At 51.3% G+C, this 18,275-nt stretch overlaps 1 protein-coding gene across 1 annotated transcript in view; it reads right to left on the reverse strand.

Moving 5' to 3' along the window:
• USB1 (U6 snRNA biogenesis phosphodiesterase 1) overlaps positions 1-18,275 on the reverse strand; it is a gene marked incomplete at its 3' end in the record, with an annotated part of 32,712 nt that overhangs the window by 1,070 nt on the left and 13,367 nt on the right. Inside the window, exon 6 of the mRNA XM_088466019.1 lies at positions 11,776-11,959. Coding sequence (XP_088322145.1) covers positions 11,776-11,959 — 184 coding nt within the window. The remainder of the gene's footprint in view (positions 1-11,775; positions 11,960-18,275) is intronic.

Raw genomic sequence — 18,275 nt, forward strand, 5'->3', positions numbered from 1 at the left:
CTCTAGTTTTCTTCTTCAGGGTCCATAGGCTCCACAGGGAGACCTTTGAGATGTCCCAAAGCATTCCTTTTAAGGGTGAGGATGCTCTTGCACTGAGAGGAGAATCCGGAGCCCACATGAAGCATCCTGAAGGCAAAAGGTATCAAATAGAACCTTAGAAAGGTCTGGATAGAAGACCACGTGGCCGCCTTACAAAGCTGAACAGCCGAGGCGCCATGGCGAGCTGCCCACGAGTAGAATGAGCCTTAACAGAAGCCGGAACAGGCAAGCCTGCCTATGTGTAAGCCTCCGAGATAGTCATACGAAGCCATCTAGCAAATGTTTGTTTATTGGCTGGCCATCCTTTCTTGTGAAAACCAAAAGAGCCCAAACAAGTAGTCTGATTTCCGAAGGGAACTGGTACAGTCCATGTAAATTCCGAGAGCACGGACTACATCCAATGACGCCTCGTCTGGTGACTGAAAAGGCCAGTACAAATTTCCTGATTACCATGGAAATTAGAAACCACTTTTAGGAAGGAACTCCGGGTGGGTGCGAAGCACAGCCCTATCCTGGTGAAGTATAAGAACTGGGAGTGCTCTCCTGTCGTCCTCCTTTTCTGACCCTCCTAGCCGAAGTAATTGCCAGGAAAGAGTCTTAGCTGCTAACAACTTGAGGTCCACCGAATCTAGTGGTTCAAATGGAGGACCTTGGAGGTCCCGAAGACCTACCGCCAAATCTCAAGGAGCCACAGGGGAACAAAGGGAGTTTGAATCCAGAGAACACCCTGGAAAAAGGTGGGAATATCCGGGAGCGGACCAAAGCAAACCTTTTTGGAACCATCCTGACAGTGCAGAGACATGTACTTTCAACGAGGCCAGGCGTAGGCCGGAGGTCCAATCCAGCTAGAAGGAAAACCAATATTTTAGAAATACGAAACACCTGAGGGTCATAATCCCGAAAGCGACACCACTGGAAATAATTATTCCACACTCTGTGGTAGATCCTGGCTAAGGCAGGTTTACGCACTCGAAGCATTGTGCGTATGACGGAGCTAGAGAATCCCCTGGACCTTGGGTTGTCTGTCTTCAGACATTCATCCTAAGTGCAGGTAAAGGCAAGGACCCTGAGATAACAGGTCCGGATGCTGAGGTAGCAGGAACACAGTGTCGATGGAGAGGCTCCGAATATCTGAGTACCAATGACATCTGTCCTGCTTGAACTTCCAAATAATTCGAGGAAGCAGGGGTACAGGAGGAAATAGGTACGCAAACTGGAAGGTCCACTTCACTGACAGAGCGTCCACCAAGCTTGCTTCGGCATCTCTTGTTCTGGACCAGTACACTGGTATGATTGTGATGGAAGGCCATGAGGACCACCTCTGAGAGGCCCCATCTGTCCGCTAGGAGTTGAAACACCTCTTGATGAAGAGACCATTCCCCAGGATGCACGTTATGATGGCTGAGCAAGTCCGCTTCCCAATTGAGAACTCCCGAAATGAACACTGACGAAATGGCCGGGAGGTGACACTCCGCCCATGTCAGTATGCGTGACACTTCTGCCATTGCTTCCAGACTTCCACAGTGGCTTACATCGAGTGCCTCCTTGATAGTTGAAGTGTTACCGGATTAAATCTGCACAGGTTTTCAGTGAAGAATGTGTCTTGCCATCATGAGGGTCTTGTATACAGCCTGAAATTCCAATATGACTGGAAGAATTGCTTCGACTGGTGTCCAACGGCCCAAAAGGAGTGAGGGCCAGTTACTGTGCCCTAGCCCCGGAGACTGGCGTCCGTTGTTTGGATTACCCAGTTCGGGAACCAAAAGGGGCGACCCTTGGTTAGATGAGGTGTCTGTAACCACGAAGATAGAGACAGACGCACCTCTGGCTAGATCACCATCGTCTGAGCTTTGATCCGATGGGGTAACCCGTTCCACCTGGAAAGGATCAGCCTTTGCAAAGGTCTGGAATGGAACTGAGCATATTCCACCATGTCGAAGGAGGACACCATGGATCCCAGAACCTGCATTGCTGAGTGGGTCGACACTTGGCGACTATGGAGACATCTGCGCACTCGTAGTTGAAGTATGGAGATCTCGTCTGATGTCAAAAAGATTCTCTGATCCTGAGAATTCAGCAGGGCTCCCAGATGAATCAATCTCTGTGAGGGATTCAGGGAGGACTTTCACCAGTTGATTAACCATCCGTACTTGTGCAGGAAAGCAATGGTTAACTGCAGATCGCGGTGAAGCACTTCTTGGGATCCTGTTAGGAGCAGGAGGCCGTCCACATATGGTAACATTTGGACACCCTGACCACGTAGGTGGGCTGTCATGATAGCCATAATTTTGGTAAACACCAGTGGAGTTGTGGATAGTCCAAAGGGCAGAGCCTGAAATTGGAAGTGTTGCTGTAGTATAACAAACCGGAGGTATCGCTGATGCGAGGGCTCTATAGGTACATGTAGGTACACGTCCTGAATATCCAAAGATACCATAAAGTCCCCAGGCTCCATAACTAGGTTGATAGGGTGTAGGGTTTTCATACTGAACCTGGGTACCCTGAGGAATTTGTTCAGGGATTTGAGGTTGAGGATAGGCCGATGAGACCCATTCGCCTTCTGAACTAGAAAAATAGAGTAGAATAATAACCAGTCCCTCACAGATAATGGGACTGGCACAATTCCCCCTGCTTGCAGCAAGGACTGTATTGTAAGGCCTTGTTCAGGTCTGAAGGAGGGTCTGTGTAGAAAAACTGGTGGGGAGGCCGTCTGAGAAATGAGAGGGCATACCCGAGAGAGACCACTTCTCTTATCCAAGCATCCGAACTCAAGAAGTCGGCCTCCCACTCTGGGATATCCCAGAGGGAGGCCCGTCCAGTCAGGCTGATCTGAGGTTTATCCTCAGGTTTTTAAGCAGGACGTCTGGTGTTCCAGGTCTGCTTGGTCCTGGGTTTGGCGGCCCTAGTGGAAGCAGACTGCCTAGGCTTTCCCTGAGGACGAAAGGACTTAAATGATGTAGTCCGAGGCCTAGCAGAAGTAGTAGCTGAAGGCAGAAATGTAGCTTCTGAAGTTGCCAACGTGGTTACAAACTTGTCAGGGACTGAGCCAAACAAAATCTCCCCATTGTAGGGTAACCTTTCTAGGCCTTTCTTAGAATCCGCATCTGCCTTCCATAAGCGTAGCCACAGGGTACGACGGGCAGACCCAGCCGCGGCCGAGACTCTGGATATTAGGGGACTGGCATCCAATGTCGCTTCTCCCATATCGGAAGCTGCATTTCGAATGCAAGCAACAAAAGACATCTGATCCCTAGAAGCATCTTAGGGAAAAAGTCTCCAAGTGCGCCAGCCCAGCTCTCTATAGCTTTAGCCACCCATGCAATAGCCATGGTTGGATGGGCAACATCCCCTGAAAGAGAGGAAAGTGGAAGCTTGCCTGAAATCAATATACTATCTGTAGGATCCTTCAAGGAAGTAACCCTAGGAATAGGTAACGTAGCACTTTGAATTAAACTCTTAACCTGTGAATCCACCGCTGGGGGAGTTTCCCATACTGCACAATGAGCCACAGGAAAAGCGTAACATGAGGTCAGTATGAAACCTCTTTCCAGGCTGCAGCCATGAGTTCAGCTGGATGATCCCATAGAGGGAATTCTGCTGAAGCCACTTTGTCATTTAAACAGGGGGTGCTTGGATTTAGGGGCTGGATCGTCTATTAATAAGATGGATCTGACAGCTCGCACGAAGCAGTAATAACAATAGACTCTCATCCTCCTCCTCCGGAGGGGAGTCAGGGTTAGAGAGATCAGCATCTGTGAGGATAACACAGGACGTGTAAAGGAATTACTGGGTAGAGGTTTCCCACCTTGCAGCATGGTTTGAAAGGCATGAGATGTAGCCTCAGACTCTGTACCAAGTTAGAGAGTACGTTGTCTCATGGTGGGGGTACAGGAGGTATCGGGCATTACGACCTGCACACACATACCCTATCAAATCCTCCTCCTAAAGCCTGCGGCCCATAATTTGCCCGATAACAGTATAGGGGCAGATGCCTGTTAATACTCCTGCCTATGCTAGACATGCTGCAGAGTAAATGGCACTGGGTATAATGCAACCACCATGTATGTAGGATACAGTAAACTGGTCCTGTCTTATGCCTCGGTAAGCTGCAGGAGCACACAACCCAAATATGGCACAGTGCAACAAATGTATGTGACAAAACCTCACAAATACTTAGTTCTGTAAATGTGAGGCACAGGAAAACCCCTGAATATAAATGTGAGGCACAGGAAAACCCCTGAATACACCTGTAAGGTAATAGTCCGAGAAAAAAAACATTGGTCCTGACTGATGCTTGGATAAGCTGCAGGAGCCCACTGCCTAAGTATGGCACATTGCAGCACACAACAGTATGTGTCAGACCTCAAATATCATCTTTTATATATGCGAGGTAAAAGAACCACCTTAACTACACCTGTATTAGGGCAGAATTAGAGATAACAAGAGATATGGTAAGAACTTACCTTTGTTATCTCTGTTTCTACGAAGTCCATAGGGTCCACAGGGTTGACCTTGGGGTATAGCTTGGATCTGGATCCACGGGCACCATACAGTTAAAGCTTTAGCTCCCAGGATGCACTTGGGTCCTCCTCTATACCCCGCCCCCGAGCCACAGGCACCTCAGTTGGTAAGTAGCCTAGGCCGAAGGAGGAGACTAAACAGAGAGAAGGAAGACTGGAACACACAAGAAACCATACTCACAGAAATGGGAGACGGAAACACCGGTGACCAGTACCACAGCCCATTTGAAGCCAGGTGCGTCAGGGCGGGCGCCCTGTGGACTTCGTAGAAACAGAGATAACAAAGGTAAGTTCTTACCATATCTCTTGTTTTCTACTTCAGGGTCCATAGGGGGTCCACAGGGTTGACCTTGGGGATGTCCCAAAGCAGTTCAACTAAGGGCGGGGACGCTCCTGAGCAGAAAGGAGAATCCTGCGCCCGAAGGATGCATCCTGAGAGGCAAAGGTGTCAAACGCATAAAACCTCAAAAATGTCTGAATTGAAGACCAAGTGGCTGCCTTGCACAGCTGAACAGCGGAGGCACCACGTCTAGCAGCCCAAGAAGGGCCTACAGACCGAGTGGAATGAGCCTTAACCGAGGCTGGAACAGGCAAACGTTCCTGTATATAAGCCTCCCTAATAACAGAACAAAGCCAACGGGCTAAAGTTTGTTTGTTGGCAGGCCAACCCCTCTTATGGAAACCAAAGAGGATGAACAACGAATCGGACTTCCTAACAGAGGCCGTCCGTTCAACATAAATTCTGAGAGCCCGGACCACGTCCAGCGAAGCCTCGCCAGCCGTAAGACCCGGAGCCTGAAAAGCTGGCACCACAAGTTCCTGATCTATGTGGAACTTAGCAACCACTTTAGGCAAAAACTCAGGAAGGGTGGGATTCAGGAAAGTGCCCCCAACTCGGATACCCTCCTGGCCGAAGCAAGAGCCAGGAGAAACACAGTCTTAAGTGTTAACCACTTGAGGTCAACCGACTCAAGAGGCTCAAAAGGAGGTCCCCGCAGGACCCGAAGAACCACCGCCAAGTCCCACGGAGCCACTAGAGGCACAAAGGGAGGCTGGATCCTCAGAACACCTTGGAACAAAGTGTGAACGTCAGGCAGTGTGGCAATCCTTCGTTGGAACCACACTGACAGGGCCGATACATAAACTCTTAGGGAAGCAAGCCGTAAGCCCAGGTCAAGACCTGACTGCAGAAATGCCAAAATCCTATAAAACTCTGAACACCCGAGGGTCATAGCTTCTAGACTCGCACCACTGAAAGTAAGTGTGCCACACTCTGTGGTAAATCCGTGCAGAGGCAGGTTTACGTGCCCTAAGCATGGTACTGTTGACAGAGCTTGAAAAGCCTCGGGACCTTAAGACGGCTGTGTCAAGAGCCACGCCGTCAAACACAGTCGACCCAGATCCGGGTAAAGGCAGGGACCCTGAGACAGCAGATCCCGACGTTGAGGCAGAAGGTACGGAGCGTCTACAGACAGGCCCCTGAGATCGGAGTACCAAGGACGTCTGGGCCAAGCTGGAGCCACCAGCAGAAACGTGCCTCCGTCCTGTTAGATCTTTCTGAGTACCCGAGGGAGCAGGGAGACTGGAGGAAACAGATACGTTAGGTGAAACGACCATTTCACTGACAACGCATCCACTAGGCTTGCGCCTGCGTCCCTTGTCCTTGAGCCATATATGGGCAACTTGTAATTGTGACGAGAGGCCATCAGGTCCAATTCCGGCAGACCCCACCTGTCCACGAGAAGTTGAAACACCTCTGGGTGAAGCGACCATTCCCCGGGATGCACGTCGTGACGGCTGAAGAAGTCTGCCTCCCAATTGAGGACTCCCGGGACGAAGACTGCCGATATTGCTGGAAGGTGGCACTCCGCCCAAGTCAGGATTTGGGACACTTCCAACATCGCAGCTCGACTGCGAGTTCCTCCCTGGTGATTTATGTATGCCACCGTGGTGGCGTTGTCTGATTGCACCTGATCTGCTCTTCCGAGAAGAACGGTGCCTGACGCCAGAAGAGCACGGTACACTGCCCGTAGCTCTAGAATGTTTATGGGAAGGACGGCCTCCTCCGCCGACCAACGGCCCTGAAGAGACAACGAGCCGGTCACTGCCCCTCAACCCCGGAGACTGGCATCTGTCGTGAGCAGAACCCAGTCCGGAATCCAAAAGGGGCGACCCTGGCTGAGATGAGCTGACTGCAGCCACCACGCCAAGGACCGGCGCACTTCCGGGGACAATACCAGCATCTGGGGTCGGATCCGGCGGGACAACCCGTTCCATTCCACAAGAATCTGCCCCTGCAGGGGTCTGGAATGGAACTGGGCGAACTCCACCATGTCGAATGCCGACACCATGGACCCCAGGACTCATTGCCGAATGTATTGACACCCTGCCACTGCTTAGGCAACCGTGTATCCTCAGTTGTAGGGAGGATACCTTTTCCAGAGTCAAGAAAATCCTTTGTTGACTAGAGTCCAGAAGTGCTCCCAGATGGACCATCCGTTGAGAGGGGATCAGAGACGACTTCTTCCAATTTATTAACCACCCATGTGCTTGAAGACAAGCAATTGTCAGGTGGAGATGATGAAGCACCACCTCCGGGGAGCTCGCCAGCAGCAGCAGATCGTCCAGGTACGGCAGCAACCGTATACCCTGACCCCGAAGGTGGGCAGCCATGACTGCCATCACCTTGGTGAAAACCCTCGGAGCCGTGGAAAGAACGAAAGGCAACGCCCGAAATTGGTAGTGATGGTTTAGGATAGCAATCCTCAGGTACCGCTGATGTGCCGGTGCCACGGGCACATGGAGATAGGCGTCCTGGATATCGAGGGAGACCATGAAGTCCCCCGGTTCCATCGCCAGGATGATGGACCGCAATGTTTCCATCCTGAACTTGGGAACTCTGAGGTACTTGTTCAGAGACCTTAAACTCAGAATAGGGCGATGAGACCCATTGGGTCTCTGCACCAGAAACAGAGATGCGAAGCTTTGGACTCGTCCAGCGAAGGACTCGTGCAAAAAAATTGGTGGGGCGGCCTGCACCGAAACGATAGGGCGTACCCTTGAGAGACTACTTCTCGAACCCAAGCATCCGTGGTGGTACTGAACCAACACTGGGCGAATCTGAGAAGTCGGCCTCCCACTCTGGGGTCCCCCAGGGAGAGGCCCGTCCCGTCAGGCAGCAGGTTTATCCTCCTGTTTGGAAGAGGGGCGCCAAGCATTCCATATGCTTCTTGGGCTTGGATGAGGCTTTGGTCGCTGAATGTCTCGGGAAGGACTGGCCCTTGGCCTTACCCTGAACCCGAAAGGCAGTGCTCCTCACCCTAGCCGGCGCAGAAGCCGAAGGGAGGAAAGCCGACTTGGACTTAGCCAAGGTATCCACTATTTTGTCCAAATCTGGACCAAATAGCAAATCTCCATTAAAGGGGAGAGCCTCCAAAGGGGAGAGCCTCCAGACCCTTTTTAGAGTCCGCATCAGCCCTCCAGGACCGCAGCCACAAGGATCTCCGAGCAGACACAGCCGCAGCCGAAACTCTAGAGGTTAACATGCTTGCGTCCAATGACGCTTCCCCAATATAGGAATCGGCATCCCTCATTTGTGCCACTAATGCTCTCTAAACATCCGGAACACCGTCCGTAAGAGAATCCGCCAAGGCTTTGGCCCAGTTCTCAATGGCTTTAGCCACGCAGGAAATGGCCATGGACGGGCGCGCCACCGCTCCGGAGAGCGACTTCAAACAAATCTCCACTTTCCTGTCTGTTGGATCCTTTAAAGAGGAAATAGACGGCAATGGTAGCGTAGCGGTTTTAACCAAGCAAGTGACATGTGAATCCACCGCCGGTGGAGTCTCCCATTTCCTGCAATGATCCTCAGGAAAGGGATAATGAGAAGCCAACCCTTTCTGCGGTTGGAATCTCTTTGCTTGGTAATTGCCAGGCCGCCGCCATATGATCCGCCAACTGATCGGACAGAGGTCACACATTAGAAGTAACCTTTGCTTTCTTGAAGTCAGGAAACTTCGACTTAGGGACCGCTGCCTCCTCTTCTATATTGAGAATAGCCCGCACCGCCCTAACTAATGCTGGAACATTAATGGAGGACCTAGGCTCAACCTCCTGTCCCACAGCATCCAAATCAGAATCCTCATGGACCTCTCCATCATCTGAAGAGGGATCCGATTCTGATACCTGCGCAGTGAGTAAACTCACAACAGGCCGCTTAGTCGCCTTCTGTGGCACATCACCCTGCAAAAATGACTGAAAAGCCGAGGATGAAGGCGCCAAACTCTGTACCGAGTTGGAGAGAACATCCACCCAAGGCGGAGGAGCCGACTGAGGGAAGCCCTGAAAAGGCACCACAGACCGTTGTGATACAGGGGGAGGCTGGACATACACAGGCAGCCCCGAATACTGTCTCACAGTCTGGGCCCCGGAGGGAGACCGCAATACCTGCGGAATATTCGGGGAATGGGAGATAGAGTGCTGGGACAATGCCCCAGAAGAGGTCACTGTAGGGATCGACATCTGCAATAGCTGTCAGCACTTGTGAAAACATCGCCCAAGGGGGGTCCTGCTGCATAGGGGGTATAGAGGGGCCTGATGCCAGCTGGCACTGCCCGCAAAGACCATCCTGAGATAAATCCTCCCATTAACACCAGCAGAACAGCGTCTGCAGGAAAGCAACACAGGAGCCCCGGAGTGCTCAGTCTCCTCATCAGACATGATACAGTAATTATACAATAAATACTTATCAGCAGAGGACATACGGAGTTAACACCCTCGCACTCACCAGCATGCAACACAAACAGGCCCAAAAATATGGTACTGTGTAGCACACAACAGTATGTGACTGACCTCACAAATACATGATTTATAAAAGTGAGGTTAATAGAAAACGCCCCTCCCCCACACACCTTCGGGCTGTAGGAGAAGCAAAGGGATAGATATAAGCTGACAGCAATTAGAAAATAAGTACAGACAGCAGCACTAGCAAAGTCACATACAATGCAGGAAGATTGTACTTACTGCACCAATCGCTGCCCTCAACCACCCAGATTCAGTGTCTGGGGGGAGTTATAGCGCCGTGTACACTGTCCTTTAGGTAGGGGAGAGGTACACAGGGGGACCTGACCATGCACCTGCCTGGGAGCCTGCGTTAGTCGGAGAGCTCTGAGGAGGAGTGGCCAGCAGAGGAGCAGCTCAGCGACGCCAGTACACATGAGAAAAGGCGCGCTGAGCTGAGGGGAGGAGCCGCTAAACCAGGGAAGGCTGCCTCCCCTGGCTAGTATTTAACCCCAGGGATGCCGGTTCCCCTCCGGAACTTATACCCTGGTGGTCCAGCGGAGCGCGGGGTATGCCTGCATGAGGGGGAGCCCGCCGCCGCTACTAGCGCCGCCGGTCTGTCCCCAGAGACCGGCGGCAACTGACTGCATTTACCCCCGCGAGCGGCGCTAAGAGCGCTGCTCGCGGCTTACCTGTTCCCCGTAGAGTCCGGCAGCAGTCAGAGGGAGGTCCCGGAGCCATGCTAGGACTAACTCCGGGGTCCCGCTGCGATCGCCAGATCAGTACTGGCGTCGCAGCGCCAGCGGGGTGTTGAAGCGGCAGCATGGACGTCCAGAAGGACAGTCCTATGCTGCCGCATTAAGTGTAAAACAAGAGAAGAAATGTAAAACTTTTCTTCTGTAAAAATAAAGCTATGGGGCTGCTCCTGCACCCCCACTGCACAGTGCAACCGATTTCGGCCGGCACCAAACTGAAACTGAGGTGCCTGTGGCTCGGGGGCGGGGTATAGAGGACGACCCAAGTGCATCCTGGGAGCTAAAGCTTTAACTGTATGGTGCCCATGGATCCGGATCCAAGCTGTACCCCAAGGTCAACCCTGTGGACCCTGAAGTAGAAATAAATAATAATAAAAAAAAAAAATATATATATATATATATATATATATACATACATATACACACACATACACTGACAGTTAGGCAGCGCTAGCATAAGTCACATACAATGCAGAACGTATACTGCAACGTGGCACTACAGTCACCTGCCCAGAACAGTGTCTGGGAAGGCTACAGTGCTGTATACACCAACCCAATGGAGAGGTATGCAGGGGGGGGACTGGACCACGCGCTGGCCAGAGAGACCTGCAAGTGCACCATCCAAGAAAATGGCCGCCAGAGACCTCAGGAGGAAACAGCTCAGCAAAGCCAGACCGCAGTGGAAAGGCGCGCGCTGAGGGGAGGAGCCGCTACAACAGGGAAGGCTGACTCCACTGGCTGAATATTAACCCCTGGGATGCTGGCTTCCCGCACAGATACTGTCTCTGGTGGTGTAGTGGAAGCGCAGGGTATGGGGGGCCACCTCAGCGCCTCCGGTGTGTCTCCTGAGACCGAAGGCAAAGACAGCTAATACGCGGTTCGCCTTACCTCGTCCCCGTACGTCCGGTCGCAGTCTGGGAAGTCCGCGGGGCCCGGCTAGCACGGACCCCAGGGTCCCGACGAGATCCCCAGATCGGTGCTGGTGTTGCGGCGCTGGCGGAATGACGGAGCGGCAGCACAGACGTCCAATGGACAGCCTGCTGCTGTGCGCTCCGAAGACAGTTAAAAAAAAACTATCAAATCATAAAATTAAATAGCTTTAAGGGCTGCTAAACAGCGATCCAGCTCCGGCCGGGCACCAACTCAAACTGAGGTGCCTCTGGCTCGGGGGCGGGGTGTAGGGAGAGTGTACCCAGTGCATCCTGGGAGCTGAAAGCTTTAACTGCGCAGTGCCCAGATTTGGTTCCCATCACTACACCCCCAAGGTCTCCCTATGGACCCTGAAGTAATAATTAGCTACCAGCCTTGGTGCAGGGCCTCCATGACAGATGGACGTACAACTGACTAACGTTCATTGTTATCTTAAGCACGATGTCAGCGTAGGACTTGCTGACCCGGCCATAGGCTGAAAGCTTGTGTGTTATTATCAAAGTATCAGATATCAATTTTATTACCTCCGAGTGTGAGGCACCCTGGTGATATATGCAATGTGGGGGTGGATGGGATGGGGGTTAGGACTAATCAGCGCCCCACTTAAAAAAGGTATCTCAATGTATCCAGCAACAGACACGGGAGGACAGGAGCAGGGAAATCAATGACAGGGGAACACCCTGAGATTACTGCAAGAAATACACAGCGCAACAAGCAGAAACACACTAAACCCTCCACAGGGGATCACTCACCGATTCATGGATCGCAGTCTCTCTCTGAGCGACCGAACAAAAGGATCAATCCAGTGGTGTCGCAGAACGACAGTCTGTGATTGGCTGACATGAAACTCCTTCATCTTGGACATCAGGACACCATTTCTTCCAGCCAGAGACACCAGATCTTCCAGCATCTCACAGAACTCCTCATGGGGGTGAACTGAAAGGCAGGTTGCAGTTAGGGGGGGGGGGGGGGGGGCTGGCTGCAGTTAGGGGGGGGGGGGGGGGCAGGCTGCAGTTCGGCGGGGGGGGGGGGATTTGGCAGGCTGCAGTTAGGGGGGAGTGCGGGGCAGGCTGCAGTTAGGGGGGGGCGGCAGGCTGATCACCAGACAAAGAATTAGATAAAGAAATGAGTATTGAATAGAAATACAGACAATAGATAACGGGAAGATAAAATCCAGAAACTTTATGCAATTCTCCGTCACATGTGATCATGTCTGATTTATAACCATTGTATTTGTACATTACGAGCAAGGGGAGGTATATAGATCTTACAGCCCCCATACACGGTGCGATAACGCAGCCGATCCCACTGATTTGTGCGTTTTGGTTGCTATATCGCACCGTGTATGGCCGGCTACAGTGGCAACTAAATTTACACCAGGAGAGAGAACAGTAGTATATGTGCCTGGGTTACACCAGGAGAGAACAGTAGTGTATGTGCCTGGGTTACACCAGGAGAGAACAGTAGTATATATGTGCCTGGGTTACACCGGGAGAGAACAGTAGTGTATGTGCCTGTGTTACACCAGGAGAGAACAGTAGTGTATGTGCCTGGGTTACACCAGGAGAGAACAGTAGTATATGTGCCTGGGTTACACCAGGAGAGAACAGTAGTATATGCGCCTGGGTTACACCAGGAGAGAACAGTAGTATATGCGCCTGGGTTACACCAGGAGAGAACAGTAGTATATGCGCCTGGGTTACACCAGGAGAGAGAACAGTAGTATATGTGCCTGGGTTACACCGGGAGAGAACAGTAGTGTATGTGCCTGTGTTACACCAGGAGAGAACAGTAGTGTATGTGCCTGGGTTACACCAGGAGAGAACAGTAGTATATGCGCCTGGTTACACCAGGAGAGAACAGTAATATATGCGCCTGGGTTACACCAGGAGAGAACAGTAGTATATGCGCCTGGGTTACACCCGGAGAGAACAGTAGTATATGTGCCTGGGTTACACCAGGAGAGAACAGTAGTGTATGTGCCTGGGTTACACCAGGAGAGAACAGTAGTATATGTGCCTGGGTTACACCAGGAGAGAGCAGTAGTGTATGTGCCTGGGTTACACCAGGAGAGAACAGTAGTATATGCGCCTGGGTTACACCCGGAGAGAACAGTAGTATATGTGCCTGGGTTACACCAGGAGAGAGCAGTAGTGTATGTGCCTGGGTTACACCAGGAGAGAACAGTAGTGTATGTGCCTGGGTTACACCAGGAGAGAGAACAGTAGTATATGTGCCTGGGTTACACCGGGAGAGAACAGTAGTATATGTGCCTGGGTTACACCAGGAGACAGAACAGTAGTGTATGTGCCTGGGGAAGACGAGGACGACGGAGGACAGAGGAGGAGCCCATGTGGGCCGTTGCTGCTCGACCTGTGTAGCAGCTCCCTCCAATGCCTGTATCCTGTGCAAAGCGCTCTGCCAATCAGAGCCCTCTGCCTGTGGAGCCGCAGCAGCTCCATCGCTCACCCGCAGCCAGTGCAGACACAGAGACAAGAGTGTCTCAGTCTCTGAAAAACAAATTTGGTCCATCAGAAGTCCCCCCTGCGTGCGCGTATGCAAGTATGTATGTATATATATATATATATATATATATATATATAGTGTGTAAGTATACTTGTGTGTGTGTATATGTATGCAAGTATGTATGCATGATTAGGAGTGAGTCTGTGTATGCTGTAAGTATGCTTATAAATAAAAAATATATATCTCCCCCTAATACTGTAACACTATATCGCGGCGCAGTGTGTACACGGGCAGGGTATATGTTACATCATACAGATTGTTCATGTGTGCACCCAGCCTTAGTTAGGGATATGAAGTAACAGGCCGCAATATTAGGGTCTAGGTGGCACCAATGGAATTTGATCGCTAAAGACACGAGGATTTCTGTGTTTAGAAACGACATTACTATGAAATCCAAGGTTCCCCTTATATCTGCAGATTTAAATGGATTGATGGATGAATCTATGGTTTCATCATAACCCTGAAGAATGGAGATTAACCATTATTACATAATGAGAAGAGCTAACGGTCTGTACCAGTGGCCCATTCAGCAGCTATGACAAGTCAGTCTTATTAAATGCCGTCATCTAGAATATATTGTGCTGGCGGATCTGGAAGTCATTGCTTGGATTGCTGGGAGGTTTTATACAGTATTAATGTTTTCTGTGCTTATGGGACAGTCACACAACACAGCAGCATTAAATAATGCAGGACTGGCAAATCAGAGAGGAGTTTGTCCCTAGACAGCACAATATACATATAAACCCGACATGGTGCCTCTCCCTCCGTTACATAATTTCTATGAGGCCTAACGTAATGTGTAATGGCTACAGACAAAAATGATAAAGGCTTTCAGTATTTAAAAATGATAGTTATGGCAAAACTTATCTTTGTTAATTCTTTTTCTTCGAAGTCCATAGGGTCCACAGGGAGACAATGGGGGTGTAGGTGGTAGTTAGGACATCTGGGCACCAACAGCTAAAGCTTAATGGAGCGTACACACACACGGTCAGATAATGGAGCGTACACACACACGGTCAGATAATGGAGCATACACACACACGGTCAGATAATGGAGCATACACACACACGGTCAGATAATGGAGCATACACACACACGGTCAGATAATGGAGCATACACACACACGGTCAGATAATGGAGCATACACACACACGGTCAGATAATGGAGCATACACACACACGGTCAGATAATGGAGCATACACACACACGGTCAGATAATGGAGCATACACACACACGGTCAGATAATGGAGCATACACACACACGGTCAGATAATGGAGCATACACACACACGGTCAGATAATGGAGCACACACACGGTCAGATAATGGAGCACACACACGGTCAGATAATGGTGCCTACACACGGTCAGATAATGGTGCCTACACACGGTCAGATAATGGGGCACACACACGGTCAGATAATGGTGCATACACACACGGTCAGATAATGGTGCCTACACACGGTCAGCTAATGGTACCTACACACGGTCAGATAATGGTGCACACACACGGTCAGATAATGGTGCATACACACGGTCAGATAATGGTGCACACACACGGTCAGATAATGGTGCCTACACACACGGTCAGATTTTTTCTTCAGATCTAAATGATAACTATTTTTAAAAAATCGTTCATATCTGAAGGAAAGTCTGACATATCTGAACAATGAACGATGCGCGTTCCCGATGGTCAGATAACGATATCTGACATCTGATGTGTTTGCAGTCAGATTTGGACGAATCCATTCATTTTAATGCAGTCAAAAATCGTTCATAGGCCCTGATTCAGAGCCGGACACTCTGACAGAACGCTCGCTCTGAATCAGGGCCGTCCTCTCTTTTTAGAGCGGCCTCCTGGCCGTTCGCATAGCTGTGGGTGACCATCCAAAGCTATAGCGAGCAAAACGATGGGCGCGATGGTCAAGACCATCGGGCTTGCGACGAGACCCTTGTGGTAGGGTCTCGTTGCCGCAAGCCCTGGAGCGCTTTCGGCTCTATCAGAGCCGAAGGCACTCCCACTGACCTCACTTGTGAGGTCAGTGGGGCCGGCCCCAGAAGGTAGGCGTTCCGTGGGAACGCCTCAGTCTGGCCAGCCACGCCCCCAATGGTCACTCACCATCGACAGCACACCCCCTTTGCAGCAAGACCCATAGCGACGACTTGCCAGTCGCTGTCCGGGTCTCGCGCATGCGCACAACGGAGCCGCCTCCGTCGCGCGCATGCGCACTGGGCTAACATCGACCCACTTGCGAGCGGGTCCGAATTAGGCCCATAGTTCAAATCGTTGGTCAAATCGTTCATCTGACCGTGTGTATGCACCTTTACATGTCCCAGGATGCTCCGGACCTTCCCTTTATACCCTGCCCACAGCCTGAGAGCACTTCAGTTTTGTTAACAAACCCAAGGCAGGAGCAGGATAGGGGAGAAGGAACACTGGTACACTGAGGAATCTCACACACAGAAGGCAGGTGCAAAAGGGCGTGTGCCCTGTGGACCCTATGGACTTCAAAGAAAGTCTTCAGGGTCCATAGGGCTCCACAGGGGAGACAATGGGGATGTCCTAAAGCAGTTGTTCAAGGGCGTGGATGCTCCTGAGCTGGGAGGAGAACCCTACGCTCGAAGGAAGCATCCTGAGAGGCAACTGTATCAAAGGCATAGAACCTAAAAAAAAGGTGTGGACAGAAGACCACATGGGCCTCCTTGCATAGTTCGGCAGACGTGCCACAGCAGTCTACCCACAAGGGACCCACAGAGTGAGTAGAATGAGCAGACACTGTATCTGGCACAGGAAGGCCAGTCTGCGGGTAAGCCTGTGAGATAGACTCTGGCCAGATGGCTTCACATGACTGTTTGTTAGCTGGCCATCCCTTCTTGTGGAATCCATATAGGAGAAAGAGGGAGTCCATTTTCCTGATGGAACTAGTACGGTCCACGTAGACCTTCAGAGTATGGACCTGATGAAAGATCAGAAATGGAGAGCGACACCAAATCTGACACACTACGAGCAGACGCGATGGCCAGAAGAAAAAGTAAAGTCTTTGCAGGCTCAATCGGAGGGGCCTGAAGTACGTGGAGAACCACTGACAAATCCCACGGAGCCACAGGAGGGACAAAAGGGAGGTTGAATACGGAAGAAACCCCTGAAGGAAGGTGTGAACTTTCGGCAGCGGAGCAATTCTGGAACCAGATGGACAGAGCAGAGACGTGCACTTTCAGAGAGGCCAGATGGAGTCCCAGATCCAATCCAGCTTGAAGAAAGGCAAGTATTTGAGAAACCCGAAAAATCAGAGGGTAATAGCTTCTGGTAGCACACCAGCGGAAGTATGTATGTCACACCCGGTGATAGATCTGGGCAGAGGCCGGCTTACGCGCTCGAGCATGGTCTGGATCACAGAGCGAGAAAAACCTTTGGACCTTAGGAGGGATGTCTCAAGAGCCACGTCGTCAAAGACAGACGGGCCAGGATAGGATGTAGACAGGGACCCTGAGACAACAGGTCTGGTCGTAGAGTAAGTGGGAAAGGAGCGTCTATAGAGAGACTCTGAAGATCGGAGTACCAATGGCGTCTGGACCAAACCGGAGTTACCAACAGGATACTGCCACCGTCTTGCTTGAATTTCTGAAGGACCCAAGGAAGAGGGGAGACACGAGGGAAGAGATATGCCAGATGAAAGGTCCACTTCACTGACAAGGCATCTACGAAGGCTGCTTCGGGGTCAATTGTCCTGGACCCGTACACCTTCAGCTTGTGGTTGTGTCGTGAGGCCATGAGGTCCACGTTTGGTAGACCCCATTTGTCCACTAGGAGCTGAAAGACTTCTGGGTGTAGAGACCACTCCCCGATGTGCACGTCGTGACGGCTGGGAAAATCCGCTTCCCAATTGAGAATCCCCAGGATGAACACCGCGGAGATAACTGGGAGATTACGTTCGGCCCATGTGAGAATGTGTGCCACTTCTGCCATTGCAGACAGACAGCGAGTGCCTCCCTGGTGATTGAGGTAGACCACCGCCGTGGCACTGTCAGACTGTACTTTTACTGGCCTGCACTGAAGTATGTCCGGAGCCACAGTGAGGGCTCTGTAGATGGCTCGGAGCTCAAGGACGTTGATTGGTAAGACCCTCTCTGTGGGAGTCCAACGACCCTGGAGTGAGTGTTGGCCGGTCACTGTGCCCCACACACGGAGGCTTGCGTCCGTGGTGAGGAACACCCAATCCGGGATCCAGAAGGGGCGATCCGTGTATAAGTGGGAAGTCTGTAACCACCAGGAGAGGGATAGGTGAACTTCCGGAGAGAGGCCCACGTCTGGGATCTGATCAGCCCATTCTACCTGGGATTAGGTTTTGAATGGGCCTGGAGTGGAACTGAGTGAACTACAGGATATGGAAGGTGGTTACCATGGACCCCAAGGTCTGCATTGCTGAGTGAATGGACACTCGGCGACTGTGGAGTAACCTGAGCACTCGTTGCTGTAGTGCGGAAATTTGTCCTGCTGTCAGGAAGATTCTCTGAACTTGAGAATCCACAAGGGCTCCCAGATGTACCCATACTTTGAGAAGGGGTCAGGGAGGACTTTTTCCAGTTGATCAACCAGCCATGTTGGTGTATAAAGGCCATGGTTCAGAGACTTGAGATTGAGGATAGGCCGATGAGACCCATTGGGCTTCTGAACCAAGAAAAGGCTAGAGTAAAAACCCTTTCCTTGCTGTGATGACGGGACTG

Source organism: Taudactylus pleione, unplaced genomic scaffold (genome assembly GCF_031769625.1).
Source record: "Taudactylus pleione unplaced genomic scaffold, aTauple2 ptg002290l, whole genome shotgun sequence".
NCBI classification, from domain to species: Eukaryota; Metazoa; Chordata; class Amphibia; order Anura; family Myobatrachidae; genus Taudactylus; species Taudactylus pleione.